This window comes from Symsagittifera roscoffensis, chromosome 2 (genome assembly GCF_963678635.1).
Source record: "Symsagittifera roscoffensis chromosome 2, txSymRosc1.1, whole genome shotgun sequence".
NCBI classification, from domain to species: domain Eukaryota; kingdom Metazoa; phylum Xenacoelomorpha; order Acoela; family Convolutidae; genus Symsagittifera; species Symsagittifera roscoffensis.
Window position 1 is genome coordinate 43,272,091 of NC_087063.1, and position 24,087 is coordinate 43,296,177.

Consider the following 24,087-nt stretch of genomic DNA (forward strand, 5'->3'; position numbering starts at 1 on the left):
ATCTGAAAAAGCAAAGAAAATATCGAAATGGAGATGCAATAAACTCAATGCTTTCTTTTTTATAAAAGCGACAACCTAACCGATTTTGCTTAAGAAATTGCTAAAAAGAAATAAAATAAATCATCGCGACCTATTTAGAGTCTGAAAAACGTTCGACTCTCAAAAATGACCCGATCATTAAAAGCAAAGCTTTCTTCAAAAATTGGAGCAAAATGACACTTAGCGGATGAAACGAACCGAGAATGCCTCCGCTCAGTCGTATTGCACTTATGAGACCAATTAGCACGCGTCAATTCGAAATGATTTTTGAGCCGGATTATTCCGCACGCGTGCATATAGTAAACTCTCAAAACCACGCAATAATTAGCCCAAGTTGACCGGAATAGCACGTTTAAGACTTCATAACCTAACAAAACAGATAGCAGGAGGAATGGTTAGAAGCTAACCAAATTTGAACTAAATTGGTAAAAAACTAACCAATAGACAACACTCTCTGATGACATTTTACCTTAAGCTGTTTGGATTTGAATTTCGATAATCTTTTTCAAAAGAGACGCATCAAAAATTCACACCACTTGCGCTAGCACAAAAAATTGCAGCATAAGCTAGCAGACAAAAATCCACTAGATCAAAAACAGAAATACAAAAAACAATAAAAATTGATCTAGAATGATGATCATTTCCAGCAAAATGCATTTGGAAAAAGAGTCTTCAGCGTTAAATGAGTAATCGGAGCGTATAAGTCAAAACTATTTAGTCCAGATGAAGCTTCTGAGCGAAAAAAGGAAGATACAAAAAAAATCAGATTTAGAAAATTGCAGGAATAAATCAAAAACAATGGATTCGCACCACTTGCGATACAACACAAACATAACAAGACAAAATAACAGACATAATATCAGAACATAGCCAATCGAAGATTGGAAAAGAGTAATGAAAGCAAATAGACAAAAAAAACACTGACTTTGTTGAAATCTCAACTTAAGAATTTCAAAGAAAAAAATAGATGCCCTGTAAGCTCATTGAATTTCTAGAACAAATTATGATTGGCGCTTTTTTGATAACATTAATTCAACTTGCGAAAACTGGATCAACAGGTTAAAAATCGTAAAATTAAATTCCACTTTCGAAACTAGAAATCGTTCACGTTTTTTCGCGCTATTTCGACGTTCGCATTTGGAGAGAGCTATTTACATCACTTTTAGCAGATGAATTTCAATTGAACTCAAAAATGCATATATAACTAAGTGCATTCATAAATGCTGCAATATGTATGCTTGCACATCTTTAGTTATTAGAGACTTTTAAGACTTTTCCTGAAACAAAATCAGCAATACCTATATAAAAGTCTTCACTACGTTCATTGCTCTTAATTAAATTCGCTAAAATTTTATAAAAATTTGTTTGAATAAATCGAGAAAAGCTAGATCAACCAAAAATTTCATATTTTTCCCAAATCTGAAGAATAAAGGTCACTTTATAAAAATGTCAAATAAGAAAATTGAAAAGCAACTTTGCATCAAAAGAAACCTTATGAAGCGGTAACAAACCTACATTTCTTGAGCAGACAATCTTCATTTTTTGAGCAGAGTAGAGGGAAAAAAGAAAAACAACCTAACCTAACTTAACCTTACCAGAATTGGTAATACTGAAACAAACATTTAAAATATGCACAGAACGGGTAATTTAAACGCAAAAATGCACAAAATATGTCAGTTGATTGACGAAAACACAGATTTGAGAAAATGATGCAGTTATTTTTTGGCCAAATTGTTTGTAGGACAAGTTGGTTACAGGACAAACTGTTTACAAGAAAAAAATAAGAATTGATAACATCTACCTAATCAACGATAACAATCACAAGCGAAAAAATTTTGTGTAAGTTAAGTCGAAGTAAAAAAAAACTTTTTTATTATCGAAAGTTTATTATTATAGAAAGTTTATTATTATCTGTCGACGCAAAAAAAACTCGAGGATGTAAAAAATATTAGCACACAAATAAATAAGCTGAAAAATTTTTTGAACGGAATATTTCGTTTAAAAAAAGATCCTGGCTCAATTTGAACCTAAGACCTTGGCCGGCCCAGACCCATTCGTTTGCTCTTGACCAAATGTATCGGAGAAGCTGAGAAAATTGAACTTAATATGAAGAGTTCACATGATTCAACTGATTTTGTTACTTAAGTTGCGAACCAGAATAAGAAGATCTATACTACTATTTGAGAAAATTGATTAATTTGGAGAAAACTGGCCAACTGGTCAAACTTAATGGTTATGCTGCGAAACTTAAAAATCCACTTTTTAAAGTTAAAACTCATCATAATAATCAGACAATTGAAAAAAGTTAACAGAGGCGAATCTTCCAAGTTATCAATTCGACTGCCCTACACAACTGCGCTACTGGTGCTTAAAAAACACTAACTACTACTTATTCGGAGATAACATGCTATTAAGCTACCAATACTATGCAACAAAAGCGCCACTATAATGAGCTCATTTATGTGCCAGTTTGGTTGGAAAAGTGTTTTCCGCAAAAAAAAACACAAATCTAGCTCGCATCTGTAATGAGATCTAACCAAATTTATCTCCGTTTAAAAAAATCCAATTTTTAAATTCAGAGAAAAAAAATCATCACTTTAAACCTCAATTTTAAAAAACTTCCAAAAACAAAATAGCTAGATAATTATCAGGAACCATTGCTCATTACTTTCCTGTAAAACTATAGGCATAGCATGCTTACTGACAGCAGAGCATAAAAGCATTTTATTAAAATCAGCAACCAATTTTCCACCTCTTTGTACAAAGTCAATTAAAATATTACACGAAACTAATTCACTTAAATACAAAAAAAACATAGCCAACTGAAAGTTGAAAAAGAGAAATGAACACAAGTAAACAAACAAAAAACACTGTTGAAAAAAATCTCAATATTCGAATTTCACAGAAAAAAATAGATGCCCTATAAGCTCATTGAATTACTAGAACAATTTATGATTGGCGCTTTTTTAATAACATAAATCCAACTTGCGAAAATTGGATCAATAGGTAAAAATTTTATTCCATTGGAAAACTAAAAATTAAATTCCACTTTAGAAACTAGAAATCGTTCGTATTTGGAGAGTGCTATTTATGTAACTTTCAGCAGATGAATTTCAAATGAGCTCCAAAAAATGCTTATATACCTATGTGCATTCATAAATGTACTAATATGTAAGAATGCACATCTGTAGATATAAGAGCATTTTAAGATTTTTCCTGAAAAAAAAACAAACAAAAAAACAAGTAACTATATAAGAGTCTTAACTACGTTCCTTACTCTTAATTATGCTGGAACCAACTATTTCTACAGAGACGAAGCTGTTCTTCGCAAACACTGGCGAGAACAAAAAGCAGCTCTATTAAGTGCAATAACAAAAAGTAGAAATAAGCCTCGATTTAATAAAATTTCGGCTACGTGTCGGATTCGATCCTTCGACCTGCAGAAATAAAAAGAATATGAGTCTCACGCACTGACCACTCAGTCACGGACGCTTAAAAAAACATAACACTAGTCACAAATAAAGCAGAGAACAGATGCTATGCAATTTCCAATGCTACAGATAGTTATTATAGCTTAAGTGAAATAAATGACCACTTTTATTAACGAGTCAGGTTTTAAAAAAAGGTTGGTACAAACACAATAACGCTCGCATCGCAAGCTCGTAGTGTAAAAACAAAACCGTCCTTGAGCCAAAAACACACGATTAACTCCGAAGACGTTATAACAGTTAAGAAGTTTAACAATTAGTTGTGGTAGTATTAGAAACCAAGCTCCGACAAAAATAACACAGAGGCGAAGCTGCGCTTCGCAAACACTTCTGAGAACACGACCAAAAAGCAGCTCTATCAAGTGACCAAGAAAAATTAGAAATAAGCCTCGAATTTGTAAAAAAAAAAATCGGCTAGGTGTAGGATTCAAATCTGCGACCTACTGTGCAATCGAGAGATTTTGAGTCTCACGGACTATCCAAATACGAATAAAGCAGCTAAATATGCTAATAAATTGCCAATTTGATACAGCAAAAGTAGCATCGATTACAAAAAGATACAATTTTGCATGTTATAAATTGCAAATCATAAAGCCACATTATGTATAAATTATGCATTTCAAAAAATTGCGTTAGAAAATTTCAGAAACCGAGAATTTATTATTGTTGTTCTTTGAAAAAAATAGCGTTTTTTTCGGTTCACTTGATGAATTAAAAAGGAATCAACTGTATTCGAATGTCAAAGCACATTCGATGGAGCAAATATAGTAGTCGCAACAATATTTGCGACTTAGGTTGGAAAAAAAAGAAAGTTCGTACTATAACACATTACTTCGCAAGTGTAATAATTACAAAAAAGTAAAAAAAAAAATAATTACAATAAAGTAAATTCAAGACTATTTCGTGGAAATTATGTTACAGAAAATACCTTGAATAAATTAAAGTCTAGCTAAGCACCTTCAAAATCGTTGATAAACATTAAACTACATTGGTAAAATGATCATGAAGCATTAAATTACAGTTTTATCAGATAGAATCAAGAAGGGCGATGAATATACTTGACCTAACCATACGTGAGCTGGTCAAAATTAAGGACATCAGAAAAAAATCAAGAAGTGTTTATCCTAGATTCAATTGAATATTACGGTCAAAGAACGCTCACTTTGAAATGCTCTGCAAAATTTTGATCTATACCGCTGTTAATTTACAATTCAGCTAAAAACTAATTACAGCAAAATAGATATTTTTAAATTTTAGATTGAAACAAGAAATGGAAAAATATCTTAATCTTTTTAACTCATAACACACCCTTCACTTGCTACTCTGTCTGAGGAGCAACAAGCGTCTTGGATCGATCCTTGATTGGGACTTTGGAGTTGAAGAACTGGAAGACTTCACTGAACTGACTAATACTGGCCAGAAATTGGTTGAACTCGATTCGCCAGTCCACGTCAAACACACCTGGATCCATGCCCATGTTGGGCACCTCTGACAGATCTCCAATTGGACCAGCAGGATTAGTTATGGAGTTGGAAGCTTGCATTGATTCAGCTCGTATTTTGCCCTTTTTGACGTCTCCCATTCTCAATAAATTCGACCCAATAGCTAAAACATGCACTTTGCATTCTTTCCAGCAGATCCAGAAGACCTGGATAAGATTATGGAGCCTTTGTTTGATGTCTGGTTTAGATGAATCATAGCCAACAGACAATTAGAAAAGCGTCAATGAACGCAAGAAGCCAAAACAAGGACAATTTTTCGGAAATCAAGTTTTCAAATTTCGAAGAAAGACATTGCCTTAAGGCTTTTGAATTTCAACAACAATTTATGATTGACAGACTTTTGATAAAATTGACACAATCTGAGAACATTGGATCAATAGTTGAACTTTTCATTCCACTAGGAAATCTGAAAATCAAAATTCACATTCGAAACAAAGTCGATAACGTTTTTCGTGACCTTTACAATTTTGTTGTTCCATAATGGAGTTTGTTTTCTTTTTAGCAAACGAAATGAACTGAATTCTAAAAAATATGTCAAACCGCGAAAGAGTAAATCTGAGACTGAAAAAAATTTAAGACTTTTCCATAAAAAAAACGAAAAAAAAATCATCACGACCTAGATTAGAGTCTTCACTACCTTCATCAAATCTTAATCAAGGATAAGATTGACAACTTTTCGAAGTTATAAATATAACACAGAGGCGAAGATGCAACTGGCAAACGAAAGTGAGAAAACGCCAAAAATTTGTTCTAAATGGCGGAAAAACGATCCTTAGGAAAACATAGCCAATCGAAGATTGGAAAAGAGTAATGAACGCAAATAAACATTGAAAAAATAACACTATTGAAAAAATCTCAACTTTCGAATTTCAAAAAATTGATGCCCTTTAAGTTCTTTGGACTTCTGGAATGACTTACGATAGCTGCTTTTTTGATAAAATTATCCCAACTTGAGAAAACTGGATCAACAAGTGAAAATTATATTCCGCTGGAAATCTATAAATTAAACTCCACTTTCGAAACTGGAAATAGTTCACGTTTTTTGCGCCAATTCCACGTTCACATTTGGAGAGTGCTATTTACGTCAATTTCAGCAGATGAATTTCAATTGAACTCAAGCATAGCCAATCGAAGATCGGAAAAGACTGATGAACGCAAGTTACCATAGAAAAAACCAATGGCTTTCGTGGAAAAACCTCAATTTTCGAACTTCAAAGAAAAAAATAGATACCATTTAAGCTCTTCACGTTTCTTAAATTAATGATTGGATCTTTTTGATTTACAGAGGCGAAGTTCCACTTCGCATACACAAGCAAAAATATGACCGATAACGCTACTGGGAAAAACTGAATAAGTCAAACTTTGAGTCTAAAAAATTTCGTAAGTGACGCACGCCAATTATGACACATTAGCAGTACCAGTCAATTTTGAAAAAAAAATACCAATCAATGCCTCAATTTATAGAGCAGTCTATGGAGCAGTAATAATATGAAAAAATTAAATGTATTAAAAATGAAATGAATTTTTTAAATTTGATATTTTTTGTGAGAATCATCCCCCCACACGCCATATTAAGTACAGAGAGATAAATTTCGCTCCTAGTAACAAATCAATTATGGCAAATAAGCTTCCTTCAACCAATTTGTAACGATTTCTATGACGTATTAAATCTCCGCTTACGCTTTAATAGGCGAAATATATCGCTCGTTAATTGTCCCAAATTGGCAAAAACGTCAACTGTTATACCCCCATAACTTCACTAAAAATGATCACAGGTAAAATATCTTTCTAAACTAAGCTCAGGACAACAATAATTTTAGAATGATATTAAAACAAATCCCGTCAAAAATGGCCAGTTAAAAAGTCGAATTTTGTCTGAAGAAAAAAACCCACCCCGAGCACAAATATTCCGTTACTTTTGTTACGAAAGCCGGAACAATAATAGTCTGTGTTAAAATCCTTAGCATTGGCTGTACTTAATAATTGGTTATTGATTGAAATAAACACTTTCAAAATGAACACATTCTATCGCAACAATATTTGCGACATAGGTTGAAAAAAAAAGATAGTTCAAACTATAACACAAGCTTTGCTTGTGTAAACATGAACCCAACTAGAGAAAACAGGATTAATAGGTTAAGTTTTTATTCCGCTGGAAATCTAGAAATTAAATTCCACTTTTGAAACTAGAAATCGCTTACGTTTTTTTGCGCCATTTCCACGTTCGTATTTGGAGAGAGCTAATTACGTCACTTTCAGCAGATGAATTTCAATTGAACTCAAAAAAGCATCTATACCTAAGTGCATTCATAAATGCATCAATATGCATGAAATCAATGTATGAATTCACATCTGTAGTTATTAGAGACTTTTATGCACATTTTAAGACCTTTTCCTGAAAAAATAAATCAGCAAGACCTTTATAAGAGTATTCACTACGTTCATTACTCTTAAAAATATTTTGGTAAGAGCCAAAATCGAGTCTGCGACCCGGAGATTAACAATTTCATGTCCTTGTATCTGTGCGACGGTCGCTTGAAAATTTACTAACACTACCACCAATAAAGCAGCCACATATGCATTTCAATTGCCAATGTTTGGAAAGCACTTTTATTTACAAGTTAGGTTGGAAAAAATATGGTTCGCATTATAACATGTAAAAGTTATAATGCGAACCATATCTACAAAATAGGTTGGAAAAACTATGGTTCGCATTATAACATAGCGACAGTTGTTCAGATGCTAGTAAGTGGGAATCCTAAAATCCAGGTCGGAGGATTAAATCCGGCTAGTTTTCCTTGTACTAGCCACCAATACAGCAGCCACAGATGCAACTAAATTGCCTATGCTTGGAAATAAATCAAAAGTACTCCCAAATAAATGATGGCAAGTTAGGTTGAAGAAAATATGGTTCGCATTTAAACACTACGCTCACTAGCTCGCTTGCGAAGCAATTAACAATACAGCAGCTTTCAACCCGGTTTTATCATTAATTACACAGGCAAAGCGGAGCTGCGACGTTTAATAATTAAGTCCACTTTTTAAAAAAAAGTAATTTACGCTTTCTTTGGCGCCATTACTTTCTTTTTTGAGGATCATCACTTTCCCTCCTCTTAGTATATGAATTTTAAAAAAAAAACAACGTGAGCGTGAACAAACTTGAAAATTTTTTATTAAAAAAAACATAATCAATACTTACTTCCGATTGCAAAGTATAGGTCCTGTTCGTTAGTTTCATTCTGGAACACGTCATAGAGACTCTTCCACAACTGGATGAATTGCTGCTGATTCAGACTCACCTCTCCCAGTCTCTGATAGTTCATCACCCACTTATCAATTCTGTCCCCTCCCCTTCCCACGCTTGTTAGCTGTCTGTAGGAGCACACGCCCAAGTCACCTTCGGTCATATCAACGGCCATATTACTACTCTCAGTTGTCCTCCTGAAACAAGGGCGATATAATTTTCAAATGCTTACAACGCAAAGTTAATTGAATTAAGATGGAAGCATCGAGGTCATATGATAGTCACCTTTTATGCTGCTTCGAATGTTGTTTCTTCTCGTCAAACTGAGGCGTTGACTTCGATTTGGCAATTGATCCACTGCTATCTGTCTTGTATCTGTCACTTTTGTCTTCTGATTCGTTTTCTGGACTATTGGATCCCCCAGAAGGGACCATAGATGCATCTACGAACTCGATTGGCGAGGAGGAAGCATCGCTGCAAAACATGTCCTGGTTCGCATCGACATCTTCACTTGCCAAACCAGTTGAGCTATAAAAAACAATCCGTTCAGAGCATAACATGAGAGGGTATTGACCAGACATAAACACAGCAAAGAGACTGTTAGTTAATATAGACGACCTCAAGGGCTAAAAATAAGTCTTGAAGAACTCAAAAATAAATCAAACCGCAAAAAAAAAATTTGAGCCTGAACAAATTTTATAAGAGTTTCCCTGAAGCACAAAAAACATCACGACCTATATAAGAGTCTGAAGTAAGTTCATCGATTCTTAAAAACAAGTTTAAAAACAATAGACTAATCCAGCAAATAGTATCTAAAAATTGGATTGAGCATTTCTGAGGGAAAACATCGGTGAAAAAAGGAACTTAACCTCAAGGTCAATGTTGCCCTGAAAAAAATTATTGCTGAAATGTCTTTCATTTTTTTTACATGTAATTAAAATGATATATTTTCAGTAAAAAAATTATCCTCAACTAGTTGCTCACAGAAAAAAAGGACAAGTACCAGATTCAGTTAAAACAAACTATTCAATGTCAAGATTTTGAGTTATGACCTATTGGTTATACTCATAGAGTAATTTCAGATAGGTTATACCGTCCTCTCGTCACGCTACCTTATTTTCGGCCGGATAGATTAGTGCAACTTCTTAGTCTAATAGCAATCTTAATCTTACTCTTATATCTCCTAGTCTCAATAGATCTGGTGTATACTGGTTTATGCGAGTTAGTTCTTGGAGTTTATCCAGAAGCAGAACAACTGTATTCAAAGTTTTATTCAAATTGTTCTGGTGCTGAAACTTTAAATAGTTTCAGCACTTACAAATAAGTGTCAATGTTAGAGATGGAATATGATTGGTTAGTTAGTAATATTTTATAGTGATAATCCATCAACAATATAATTGGTTTATAACTACTAGTTTAGAACTGGTTACAATTTTTCATTTTAGCAGGGAGTTTCGTTTGCATCAAGATTAGATGAAAGAACCAATACGATTCATCCTTTATGACGGTTTCAAACAATTGCCTGGAAGGTAACCTGCCTTCTGTATTTTACAAGGGTTTGCGGTTTGAACACCCACCTCAACTTTTGGAAAATTACACGGTAACTTTTTTGCCTGACAGTTTTTGTTGCCGCAATTTTCATCGTATTATTTTAAAACTGCAATTAGCACTAAAATTACCAACTGAGTCAGTTGTCAAATATGGTACCTGTCAGTGTCTGTTGGTTTGCTTTCTCTGTTGCTACTACTACTGGTATTAGTTGTCGTTATATATGGACAGAGATGCATGAGGAAGAGGAACTTGATTCTCTCCTCCGCCGCCTGTCTAGTCATGAGAGAGAGGGCTAGACAGAACTCGGCGAAGTTCACGAGTCCGTCTCCGTCCACGTCTACCGCCCAGAAGGAACGCTCACACATCTGATCAGCTAAACGAACAAAACATATCATCATGAAAATATTTAGCTAGATAATTCAGGCAGTACCAATATCTACTTTTATATCTCCGAATTACTGTTAGGTCCAAAACGTTTTTAATGTCCTTTTTTTCAGAAACCAAGTTTTAGCAAAAATCTGAGGAGCTTCTAATTCTTGGGTGACGCTATCATTCTGAACAAGAACTGCTATCTGAAATCTGAAGCACGCGACTAAACTTCAAGACAGGGCTCTTTTATATGGAGATGCTTCACAATAATTATTAAGATATACCGGCTGTCTAGACTAACTAATCTGCTCGACCGTCAGAATTGCTTAACCATCAAACACATGGATATTAAGTAAAATAGAAAAGCAGACAGCTGGGTCAGGTTACTCCATCTGAACAGATACAGAAGTAGCGAAATGACAAATCCTTTAATTGACGGAACTTAAAGCAAACTTTCATATTGAAAGCCAAATCTACTGGTAATTGTATCAGTGATTTGGGCCTAATGTTGCCATAATTTTATTGTGGTGAAGCTTTTGATAATATTCATAGTTTCATTCATTTTTCAACTTTTACGCACCCATTGAATGCTGGCACCAAGGCGACAGAGTCTTCATCAAGGTAGAATATCTTTCGCGGTTGATTTTGGACTGGACACAGAAGGGATCCCTTCTGTCGAATGCCTGCTGCGGTTGCAGCTGGGACCAGAAAAACCCAGCCACCTGCTCCTTTTTGAATGCCTCATAAAGCAACTCCAGTTCACTCTCGCTGAACACAGAGCTCTCACTGAAAGTAAAAAAAAATTGCCGTTCATAAAAAACTAAAACTGCGTCAACAACCACTTCTGAATCTTTCAAAAATGTTACTTAGCCAAATGTGCCCTTGCGATCCTTATGAATTAGAGATAGAGATACTTTTTTCGAAAAACTTTTTAGAAATTTAGAATGCCACAGAAAAAAAAGATCACCTTAAAGCTCTTTTTATTTGAAGAATCTTTTAGAATTGAGTTCAAATATATCGCTTTCAAAAAACAATCTTGTTTATTCGCGCCATTTGTACTTTCTTTATTGGAGAGCCAATGAATTCAAAGTAAATTTAAAAAAAAAACATCAGATCTACGTAATACCCACCCACGGAGGAGATTGTTAAGTAGATTGAACAGCCAATTTTAGAATCAGAATGCGGCATGATTAGATCTTTTACTAGAATGCTCTAGTGCTAATTTACTGTTTTTATTTAGAGGGGTGCAGATTGTTTAGTAGATGCCATAGAAAGGGTATTGATAAATAAATCCTTTTAAGTAAAAGTCAAACCGCGAGAACATAAAATTGAGCGTGAACAATTTCTCAAACTTTCTTAAAAAAAACATCCACGACCTAAATGAGTGTCTTGACTTCGTTGAATGACGCTTGATAATCGCTTTACCATGCTATTGAGTACTGCATTTTTTCAAAGTTGCATCATTAGGAATTGAATACCGTATAAAACCATTCCTCGAATGAAACGTACCCCACATTTCGCAGAACAGTGCGTTTAGTAGAATCCTCCAAATTCTGTATGACCTTGATGCGATACTTGAAACGAAGTGCTTCAATTTCCTCATTCGTTATGGTGCCGAATAAGTGATACGCATTGTAAATGATTTTGCCCACCAAAACTGGCTTCCGCTTTTGTCTGGAACCTTCTTTTTGATCTCCAGTTGACGACTCAGAGCTGCTGTTTTCTGGTTCAGTTTCACTGTCTAAAACAAGCGGCAAAAGGAAAATTCTGAAAATCACAACTAATATCGAGAATACGCAAGCAAAACCAAGCCCACAGGCAGTTGCAAATAAGTCAATGATGTCAAGATCACCGCGAAAACGATTGTTTATTTCTTAAACATTTTCAAAAAGAAAAAATAAGCTTTTCAAGAATCTTCTATCAATAACATTTTAGTGATAACACCCCATTTGAGAAAATGGATAAAAACTAATGAATTGGGAACATAAAAAACTAAATCCAATTATGAAGCTAAAAGTCCATCAATTTTTAGCGCCCTTAGTATCTTCGTTATTAAAAAGCGTAAGTACCTTCCATGTAGCATATGAGCTTCGAGTGAACTGAAAACTCTAGCCAACTGACAGTTGGAACAGAGTAATGAACGCAGGGAAACAGGAAAAATAACCTGACAAATTTTTCGAAAAAACTTGACTTTCGAATTTCAAAGAAAAAAAATAGATGCCCCTTAAGCTCTTTGAATTTACAAAAATGATTGACACTTTTTTGATTACCAAATTTGAGAAAACTTGATTAATAGTAAATTTTTAATTTCGCTGGAAATTCTGAAAACTAAGTTCCACTTTCAAAACTAGAAGTCGATCATGTTTTTCGTGACCTTTGCCTTCCTTTTGACCATAGCCTTCCTTTAATAATCTTCGTTATTAAAAAGCGTAAGTACCTTCCATGTAGCATATGAGCTTCGAGTGAACTGAAAACTCTAGCCAACTGACAGTTGGAACAGAGTAATGAACGCAGGGAAACAGGAAAAATAACCTGACAAATTTTTCGAAAAAACTTGACTTTCGAATTTCAAAGAAAAAAAATAGATGCCCCTTAAGCTCTTTGAATTTACAAAAATGATTGACACTTTTTTGATTACCAAATTTGAGAAAACTTGATTAATAGTAAATTTTTAATTTCGCTGGAAATTCTGAAAACTAAGTTCCACTTTCAAAACTAGAAGTCGATCATGTTTTTCGTGACCTTTGCCTTCCTTTTGACCATAGAAATAAACTGCACTTAAAAAAATTAAAAGTCAAACCGCGAAAAATCGAAATTGAGCGTAAGCTAATTCCTGAAAAAAATCACCAAACATTTGCAACTACAATGATAATTGCTTACAGCACATGAAAATTCCGGGATGTGAAAACCAAGCCCACTAAACAATCAGACAAATAAAAGGCCAACAATTTTTCTGAAATGGAATCTTTTCAGTTTCAACGGAAGCAGAACCTGGCCGGATTCTAACCTAGGACCTTCGCCGTCCCAGGCCTAGTCGTTACCTCTAAGCCAAATGTGCTGCAGAAAACAAGCTATCAATTTATTTTGTTCAAAAGAGGCGAGGCTGCGCATCGCAAACACTAGCGAGAACATGACATAAAAGCAGCTCTATAAAGTACAACAAGTAGAAATAAGCATAAATAAATGACAAACACTAGCAACAAATAAAGCAGAGAACAGATGCTATGAAATTTCTAATGCTACAGATCGTGATTATAGCAAAGTAGACAATAAGTGAACATTTTTAATGAATACTTTTATTTGCTAGTTAGGTTGGAAGAAAGGAGGTTCGCACTAATACACTACGCTCGCAAGCTCGCTATTGTAAACAAGTAGTTCACCTAAAAGATTGCCTATATTCCGATTTAATAATGCCTGCTAATCGCACGCGGAATGATTACACTATACAGTGACCCGAATGGAGTAATATTAGAATAGTTCGGATTATGAAACCTCGTAAAAAGTGAATAGACTGAGTTTGTATAGTTTATGGTACGGTACGCTACCTGTTGGGTTGGTGTCTATGTTACTGTTATTTCCCACAGAGGAAGAAGTATGCTCCTGTTTGGTAGGGTTAACTGTCAGCTCTTGGAAGTTCTTCAGGGACTGGAAGAAGTCCACGAACACAGTGATGACGTCAGTCTCCTCTTTACACGCAGCCAACTCCTCCTTGTTCTCCTCTAAAACAGCACTCAATACTATTGAAGCTAAAAAGGCGGCACTTAACCTAATTTAGGACATGGTGGGAGCGAAAATACATTCGACTATATAAAACTAATACAACGATATCATGTATTAATTAAATATCTCACGAAATTAAACACTATTATTTCATCCGATCCACTGATAGCTTATTATTACAAAAGTAATGGTACACGAATTTCAATTTGTAGCTGTCTATCATTACATTGGATCTACTGGAGCTCTCCGTTCCAAAATATTATCGAAGCCACTATTGTATGCAATGCTTGTTTTTGCAAACCATTTACCTTTTCTTGCCTTGAACTCACAATTTGGACAGGTTGCAGCAGCTATCACAACCAAACTAAGCGGACTAGTTTACAAACCCAGTATAGAAAGGGCAACTTGGAATATGGCTCTGGCTCCGTCGCAGAAGAAGCAGTCGATGATGTGGGTGGCACAATTGAATGGCATCACGGAGAGAAAGAGAGTGAGGAACCAGGAGAGAGACACCATCGTCAACACGTCCAACTCCGCCAGCCTAGAACAGTTACTACGTATCAGTTACTGAGTTTGATATCATCTAGCTGAGGACATTAGATTTGAGATATCTTCTTGGGCAGAAAACGCGGTTCTCAAGATGAGCTCAGAAATTGAAATATTACATGTACTTAAATGGATACATGCATACTTGCACACACATTTATGCCTGGAAATTTTTTTTATCGCCCAGAATTTTTTTTTAGTTGTAGGGAAAGGCTTCATCGCTGTCTTCTATCAAAATCATAGGCAACTGACAGTTGGAAAGGAGTAATGAACGCAAAAAAAAACAAACAAAAGCTGACTGGTTTTTTCAAAAATCTTCAACTTTTGCATTTCTTTGAATTTGTTGAACAATTTATGATGGACATTTTTATGTTAAAATTAACCCAATTTGAGAAAACTGGATCAATTGGTAAAACGTTTATTTCACTGGGAAATCTGATAATTAATGTCCATATTCGAAATTAGAAGTCGCTCACGTTTTTCATGACCTTTACATTTTTTGCTGTTCGAAAATCAAAATTGAGCGTGAACAAATTTGAAGACTTGTTCCTGAAAAAAAAGTCAAAAAAAACTCAGCAAGACTTATATAAGAGTACTCACTACGTTCATTACTCTAAATAAGAAAAAGTAGAAACAAGCCTCGAATTAGTAAAACTTAGCTACGTATGGGCTTCGAACCCGCGACCTCGAGAAATAGAGTCTCAAACCCGTCATTCTCGGGCACGAATGCTTAATTATGACAAGCAAATTGGTCCCATTAATATCTTTTAGAACACAAATTGTTTTAAAAAACTCAAAAGCAATTGCGAATCAGGAAAATTATCAAAATTATCAAATTTACTGTTCGATAGTGGAGTTTGCCTTCCTCTAAACAAAGGAACTGAAGAGAACTTAAAAAGAAGTCAAAAAACAATCCGAGAAAAATCATTATTGAGCGTGAACAAATTTCGCGAAAAAAAAAGCAAAAAAGAATCAGCAAGAATTCTATAAGAGTACTCACTACGCTTATTACTTTCAAATTAAACAGTAAAGAATATACCCCTTCCTTTTTTCATTGTTTATAATGACGGTAAAAGATGCAGATTAAAGCAAGTTTGATTTACATCTGTTTGTATTAATACCCTCTCTGCTTCCAAATAATCAATGCTAAACCAACCTCTGCGCCAACTCGGGCATGAACTTCTCGCAGAGTTGCGTCAACACATACTGGTCCACCTGTGCGCCCACCACTCGAGTGTTGTAGTAGTCTGGGAGGAGCCTCTCACAGAGAGCTATGAGGAGCCAGAAGGCGTCCTCCTCCGCACAGTAGAGCAGGATCACACTAGACACTATGTTCATCGCCTGACAGTACCCTACATGCACTCAATTTATCAACATTTATCACATTAAAACAACTGTCGTATTGAGACTATAGAAACATTAGTTTGCAAGCTAGCTCAAGATTTCTCACTTAAAATATGTTATACAAAGGTAGTTTCTTATCTAATAAGCTCGTGATGTTATTGGCAGGAGGAACCTTCATTAACTTGAATTGAAATTTTGTTGGGGCTTTGCGGTGATTAACGGAGCTTTACATCAGATGAATTCAGTTACTTAAGGCTTACCAATGTTTGGGTTCCTTCTAGCGTATGCATTGAGCACCCTGCGTAGAGCAGCTATGCCTACGTTGCTCTGGAAGGCGGGATGTTCGGGCAGGGATCTGTGAAGGTCTCGCTCTATCTCGTCCGGGGCCACTGCATCAGCTGCAGACACAAAAAGAAAAACTTCACATCAAAATCGGTTCTACACTATTACATTTCACTTCTCAACCTTTTAATCACAGTTGACCCTAACTCTGATTGAAAATTTTTAAGCCATGAGATTGGCATAATGGATCGCATTGTCATTAATGCGTCTTATACTAAGACAGCTGGTTTAACTAGCTTTAATTTTTGTTGCACACCTGTAAATCTCAGTATGAGTAAGAAAAAAAATCAGCCTCAGAATCTAACAAAATTACCATGTTAATAATTACCTCTGTTGGGTGTGGAGTATACTAGTTTCTCGTAGTATCCCGGATGTAGTTTCTTGTCGTGTAATGCCCCACTGTAGATCATCCACATCTCCCCTCTGTACAACTCAGGGAGACCCTTCCTGATCAGCTGCAGTGTCTCTGAAACATCAACCCACACAACACACTCAAGCTAATCTGAATTACTACACCCTTATAAAAACAACTTATGGTTATAGCTCCAATTCCTATCGACTTCAGTTAGTCAGAACTAAACAATTTTTTTGCACAAAAAAAACAGAAACCCTATTATAAAAGGGACACAAATTGAGATGATTAAAATTTTCCATCTTCATTACACCTTCTTTTTTTCTGATAAGTCGACTCTACAAAAACCCTTTGCTTTAGAACAAATTCTCCTAATATGCAACTTACCAAGAGTCCTGTACATGGTTGCCCCTCTGCCAAATTTATCAAAGTGGTCTATCCACAGTTTCTGTTTGGCCTCCTCTTTCTTCAGATGCACACTGGCTGCACTTGCCTGGTTTTCAATCTCCCCTTCTCTCTTCACTCCTTCTCCTTCCTCTTTTGATGTTTTAGTTTCAGCCATAGTAGTAGATGTGGTGTTGTCTGTTAGGGTGTCGTCCGATATGACTGTTGATTGATGAAAGAGGGTGATAAGGGCGGGCTGCAGCTCAAACGGGTCTAACAAAAACGAGGAATCACGTTTCAACAAGCTAAGTGAGCGAACTGTCTCATGCTGAAAATGTATCAAAACTAACTTAATTACTTATTTCGATTTTTTAAATTAACTCAACAAAAATTGTTCTACATAACACCTTGACTGTAAAATAGAACAGTGGTCAAATTTTATGACACCCTCTACCCTCATTAACTCTTGAAAGAGCTGCCGGTAACGTTCCCGAATGAAAACGAAAAAGGAAACAGCAAAAAAGACAATATCGGAGGTCCATGCAACTCGAGGTTCAGAGAGTGATTCAGATGAAACTAACCCAGAGAAGACAAGCTGGCTGACTCCTCTTCGTTTTCAGCAGCCCACTCATCCTCTCCATCTTCCAAGTCCCTCCTGGTGACCATGCCCCAGCTACCACTCGAAGTGCCAGAGGACAAATCCCCATGTGAACTGCCAGTTTCTGAATCAACTGTTCTCACCTAGAGCAATTAAATTTTTCATGACGTCAAAAATTGTGTCAAAAACCAAAGACAATATATTTGTAGCATAAAACTTTCACCTGAACCCCTCTGTTTTGTCCTTCTAAAATTAGTAACACATTTAGCCACACATTCATCAAGGGACTTTGCGTTTGAGATACCAGAATCGAAAAGAATGCAGACCTTTTCACGTCCCCCTTTTAATTTTAAAGGAGGCGAAGCCGCAATTCCCGAAAAAAAATGGTTAGAAAGCTCTCTTAAAAGGCAAGAATACGCCAAAATAGCCTTTAAAAAAACGAAGCTTCACCGGTAACAACACAACAAATGAACTTTTTGCGATTTTACTATGGGCATATTTTTGTATCCCTGCGCCAAAGTACACAATGTCGCCTATCAATGAACCGTCAAAACAAATGGTTCAAGTTATTTTTTAATCGGTGCAGCACATACCAAACTATAAACAATTCTTTTCTGGAGAACGAGAAGATCAGGGTCATATTATACTCGAAAAGTAAAAATTGTAACGGTTTTTGAGTACAAAAAAAACGAACTGCTGAAATTTGATTTGAAAATCTTATATGGTTTTCATTCAGAACAACTTTTGAATAAATTAATCACTTATGAAAACACAAAAACAAGAAGATCTGCTTCAAGCGTAAATCTGAGCAATTTTCTGTTCGATCTCGAACCTGCAAACTTTTCAACAAGCTATGGCTTCTTAGTTTCATGCCTGTCAATATCGAAAATAGTTCTTTTTCTGAAATATCCATATCTGATTTTTTACCATAATTTGAAAATCTATATGGTGCAAAACTATAAACCGGTGTTTATTATTTCGGTTTATAAGTTTTCTAAAAACCGAAACACAATGGCTGCAGGCTACAGAACTATCAACCATGATTCAGCTGTTCTGTGCAAACATCAACCCCCCCTCCCCCCAAAAAAATCATTGTAGCTTTCGAGATATCGAGGTTTTTAAATTTTTCTGAATTTGTTCATTAAATTTCCAAACAATTTTTTGTAAAAAATCTCCAAATTTCGCCTACAGTAGATGTTAATTTGATCAGCCAAGCCACTTTTCTATTCTTCCTAGTTTCTTAAATCGGATTTTTAAACAAATATGTATAATTTTTGATCTTTTTATATAAGAGTAGTATAGAAATCATAAAAACAATTTCTTCTGTGTTTTCTGTTAATGCTCAGATTGTTTTGACATCAAGGGTAGACGGATAGTGGGCCAGCAGGCCCCGTTTTCTATCCATTACTGCATTTGATGATATATTGTTGATATATTTGTTAATAAATGGAAAATTAATTTTATAATTCTATTCTTTCTTTTTAACGGAGGCTTTTATACTAAGCATTAAAAAAACTTCACTTAATATTTTAATTGGGTTTCCTAAGATTTAACCAGTGGAAAAACTAGCCGGACAAAGTAAACGGACCCAAAATTAGGAAGTAGAGCATAAAACCAGCTGAAAGTTATATCATTATATAACATTCAACTGGTTAATGATTATAAAAATTCTCAGTAGTTTTGACTGGTTTCGATTGTAGCTGATGTATATTCTGGCTCGATTACTTACCACCAATCAAGTGATACTGCACTACTTGAGTTATAGATACGAAAGTCATGATAATTTCTAACAAATGAAGCAAATTTCGGCTGGTTCAAATGCCCCTGGAAAAAGTTTCCACTGGTTTCATAAATTGTGCTATTTCGGCTGCTTATGGATACTAGCAATATTCACCCTGAATTTTTTTCTCCTGTTGGTGCTAGTGTCTGTGTCGTGTCTGTCTGAATAGAGGTTGTCTTCTATAGATGCAGAGGTGTGTCGCATGGAGCCCGTGATTGCCCCTATTACACTTGTACGGTCACTCAGACGACCCAGCAATACATTGTCCGCTCCATTCTGTGAAAGAACAGTTCGACAACATTTATTCCCAAGTGTACTTAAATCCAAATGAGAAACTCAACCCACTCTCTAGCGAACATGAATTGATGAAACAAGATTAAAAAATCGACGTTTCATTTTTGATGAAACAAGATTAAAAAATCGACGTTTCATTTTAAAACAGTGCAAGCATTTTCCCTTTGAAAACCATTACATCCGGTGTTTTTACCAATCATAAGCTATCAGTTGTCAACTGGTCGTAACATCTACAATGAGCACACATCCAAATTCAACCATTTATCTACCTATTTCACAATTCTACTCGACGGAAGTCTTCTGATGAGAAAAATAAGTGTTCTGAATTTGAATTGAGTACCTTCATAGTGATGTGCACCCCGTCTCTGATCTCATTGGCTGCCTTGTCTATCTTATCCACGTGTGTGATTTCATAAATGGGCAGCACTAGCTTAACCATTGCAGCCCCACTGTCTGAACTGGAGCGAACATAAAAACAATTTTCAAAGATAGAATAAGCACTGCCCATTACCATAGATATGTAGAAAAAAACATGAAAACACGCTGTATTCTTTGAAAAAAATTATCATTGAGTAACTAGAAAAAGTTAGGGAAAGAAAACTGGGGCTGCTATTTCTAGTCTATAATAGATAGGCAGGAATTAGTGAGAAAATGGGTCTCAGAAAAAGGTGGCAACCATGTCTCAGGGAAAACAGCGTGTACACTTGAATTAATTTCATTTTTAACCTGTTGAAGCAGACGAAATTATGTGAGATGTAGAGTTTGCCTCTAATGGCTGTCCTGTCGTAAGGCAGCCACAGACTGCAGCTGCAGTCGCCGTGCAGCTTCTCACTCCTCGGTAGACTGAACAGGGCTCTGTAGTTGTCACTCCTCAACTGGGCATAGAGGTCTCTCTTCATCAGGGAACTGTGCTTCTTCCGCTTCTTGTCCTAAACCACATAAAAATTTCCACCAAATATCAGCTGCAATATTTTGAACATAGGCGCTACGCGCAATACACCGAAGGCATAGAAACTGAAGCAAAAACCAAACAACTTGAACAACTAATAATTGAAGAATAACAGTTCTAGAACAAAAAATCGTACTAATACATGTATACACCAAAATTTTGCTATATCGAGAAAGAGCCTGAAATAACAGTTCTAGAACTAAAAATCGTACTAACACATGTATAGGTTAAATTTTTGATATATCAACGAAGATCATAAAATAACACTTCTAGAACTAAAAATAGTAAGTATTTCAAATTCAGTAAGTCTACTGAGCCGATCTCTGATGCAAGCGCTTGACAACAAAAGCTGAAGAACAGAATTGAGATAGCAACTGTTGTCATCATTTGCAATGCCCGTGGGTCGAAATGGCTCCATTACATGACTGAAAATAGAAGTAACATAAAATTTAACATTTTGCTTTACGTTATTGAGTCCACGCTCCAACAAATTCTTTTTTGAGAAATACAAAAGCAAATTTGAAAATTAATTACCGGACAGATATAACTATAGATAAATCTTTAAAATAAATAATTTAAAATCATTTTTGATGTAGCTGCAACCCAAAAGCAAGTGGACAAATCTCGTTGGCAGCGTTCCCTGTAAATCGTTGTACGCTAATTGGTGATATACAGATCTTTCTGAAAATATCCTAACAGAACAATAAATTGAAAATCATTTTTTGCTTTTAACTACATAGCTAAGAAGTAAAACATCAAATTTCACAATCAAACAACAAAGACGCTAACTAAATAAATAAATAAATGAACGAACAAACCAACAAATGAACGAACAAACCAAAAATAAATAAACATAAATAAATAAATGAATAAATAAATACATACATGAATAATAAATAAAAGCAAAACTAAATGAAAGAAAATAATTAAATAAATATAGCAATAAATATCAACGAATAAACAAAACACACCTGATAAATAAATAAACAATAAAAAAATAAATCAATACATAAATAAATAAATACATACATAAATAAATAAATAAATAAATAAATAAACGCAAAACTGAAATGTACAAATAATTAAATTAACATGAAAAAACATATATCTCATGAACAAATAACCAAACAAACAGACCCATAATATAAATAAATGAAAGTAAATGAATTAAATAAATACACATACATAAATAATAAAAGCAAAACTAAATGAAAGAAAGAATAATTAAATAAATATAGAAATAAATATCAACAAATAAACAAAACACACCTGATAAATAAATAAGCAATAAAAAAATAAATCAATACATAAATAAATAAATAAATACATAAATGAATACATAAATAAATAAATATATAAATAAATAAAAGCAAAAGTGAAATGTACAAATAATTAAATAGACATGAAAAAATATATATGAACAAATAACCAAACAAACAGACCCATAATATGAATAAATGAAAATAAATAAATGAAATAAATACACATACATAAATAATAAAAGCAAAACTAAATGAAAGAAAGAATAATTAAATAAATATAGAAATAAATATCAACAAATAAACAAAACACACCTGATAAATAAATAAGCAATAAAAAAATAAATCAATACATAAATAAATAAAAAAATACATAAATAAATACATAAATAAATAAATAAATAAATAAATAAAAGCAAAAGTGAAATGTACAAATAATTAAATAGACACGAAAAAATATATATGAACAAATAACCAAACAAACAGACCCATAATATAAATAAATGAAAATGAAAATAAATAAATTAAATAAATACACACGCAGAAATAATAAAAGCAAAACTAAATGAAAGAAAGAATAATTAAATAAATAAACAAAACACGTGATAAAAATAAACAAAAATAAATATGTACATACATAAATTATAAATAAATATAAGCAAACTAAACATAATTAAATAAATAGAAGAACAGATAATTAAATAAATAAAGATGAACAAATAAAGAAACAAACATACGCAATCACGTGACATAGCGCGATATAGTCCAGCCCACATGATAATTGATAACTGTGGACGTTATTTGTCGACACTTGACAACAGACAACATTAAAAAAAAACCCGTTACACGATACCATAACACCTTGACTAAAGTCTTCGGTGTAAAAAGCATTCTCTTATATAAAACAGGACACCTAAAATCTTGAGCTACACGACAAAATCCTACCTCTATTTTTTGAACACAGAGCGATACCGATCTTCGCGCCACTTGCGATAGCATGAAAAACAGCATGGCAAGCTAGCAGACAGGGAAAAACAGGATAGCCAGAAACAAAAAAAAAACAAAAAAAAATCGAAAAACCAAAACTGAAACTACAAGATTTTGTCTGGAATGATATTCTTTTTGAGGAACACTCGCCCAGAAACACAATCGACATGGTTTGATGAAAATCCCGAAACAATTATCAAGCGGTAACAGACGACAGAACTTGGGTAAAAAACCGACAAAAAATTGTTGTCATGCAAAACTTTTAGCATTTTGTGCGATGATCCAGAGGGGAGCAAAAAAATATGTTTCCCTTTAAACGACTCAAAATTAGGTCACTCAGTCAACAAAATATCAGCCAAAAATATAGCCAAAAGACAGTTCGAAAAAGTAAATGAACGCAAGGAAACAGAAACAAACTGCTGACTTCTTTTTGAAAAAAATGTCAACTTTCGAACTTCCAAGAAAATAATATATGGTCTTAAAGCTATTTGGATTTCTAGAACAAACTATGATTGACACTTTTTTGATTTAAAAATTCTAATTCGAGAAAAGTGGCTCAACAAAAAAACTTGAACAATGTTAAAAATTTTCATTAAAACTGGATCAACCACAAATTCCCCTTTGCAGGGAAATCTGAAACTTAAGTTCCACTTTTGCGACTAGAAGTCGATCTTTTTTTTCGTAAACTTTACATTTTTGCTGATCGATCGTGGAGATAGCCTTTCTTTTAACAATAGAAAAAAACTGATCTGAAAAAAAAATCAGAAGTCAAACCTCGAAAAAAGTAAATTTGAGCCTGAACAAATTTGAAAGACTTTTCAGGGAAAAAAAAACGAAAAAAGAATCAACACGACATATATAAGAGTCTGAACTACGTTCATCGACTCTTAACAATTTGTGCAGAACAAAAGCTTTTAGCAAAAAAAATACGAAGTCAAGGCTAGTTAAATTACAAAGAGTAGAAGTAAATCAACGCACAAAAAGAAATTACAATGCAGCTTGCCTAAAGCAAAAAAAAACAGTTCTACGATCATGTGGCAACTAAGCCGACAAAACTAAGCAGAAAAAAATTTTAAACGATAGAAAAACTTTTTGAAAAACAGATCCTGTCAGATTCAAACCCAGGACCTTTGCCGTCCTAGGCGTATTCGTTACCTACAGACCAAGTGTGCCGGAGACGCAAAGAAATTCATGAACTGAACCTAAATTTACCATTTCTAATTTTGACCATTCTTTGAACAGAGCTATTTACGGGAAAAAATTGTAGTACCCGATTGCAAAACCCTTGCTGATCGCAAGAGTAATTACATTTTTCTCATTGTCAACGAGTAAGTTGAAA

The 24,087-nt window shown here is 34.4% G+C and overlaps 2 protein-coding genes across 2 annotated transcripts in view; both read right to left on the minus strand.

The window, feature by feature from the left end:
* Positions 1–24,087, minus strand: part of LOC134840261 (dynein regulatory complex protein 9-like) — an 82,793-nt gene that overhangs the window by 53,125 nt on the left and 5,581 nt on the right. The gene's annotated exons all lie outside the window — the stretch shown is intronic.
* Positions 4,399–24,087, minus strand: part of LOC134840259 (TBC1 domain family member 8B-like) — a 38,548-nt gene continuing 18,859 nt past the window's right edge. The window contains exons 7-22 of the mRNA XM_063856006.1: positions 20,280–20,482; positions 19,894–20,011; positions 19,374–19,535; positions 17,463–17,622; positions 16,885–17,154; positions 16,474–16,611; positions 16,064–16,201; positions 15,616–15,811; positions 14,300–14,454; positions 13,739–13,912; positions 11,703–11,934; positions 10,774–10,979; positions 9,981–10,197; positions 8,559–8,801; positions 8,229–8,470; positions 4,399–5,132 (exon numbers count right to left, since the gene is read on the minus strand). Of these exons, the coding sequence (XP_063712076.1) occupies positions 4,846–5,132; positions 8,229–8,470; positions 8,559–8,801; positions 9,981–10,197; positions 10,774–10,979; positions 11,703–11,934; positions 13,739–13,912; positions 14,300–14,454; positions 15,616–15,811; positions 16,064–16,201; positions 16,474–16,611; positions 16,885–17,154; positions 17,463–17,622; positions 19,374–19,535; positions 19,894–20,011; positions 20,280–20,482 (3,141 nt within the window). The 3' untranslated portion in view covers positions 4,399–4,845. The remainder of the gene's footprint in view (positions 5,133–8,228; positions 8,471–8,558; positions 8,802–9,980; positions 10,198–10,773; positions 10,980–11,702; positions 11,935–13,738; positions 13,913–14,299; positions 14,455–15,615; positions 15,812–16,063; positions 16,202–16,473; positions 16,612–16,884; positions 17,155–17,462; positions 17,623–19,373; positions 19,536–19,893; positions 20,012–20,279; positions 20,483–24,087) is intronic.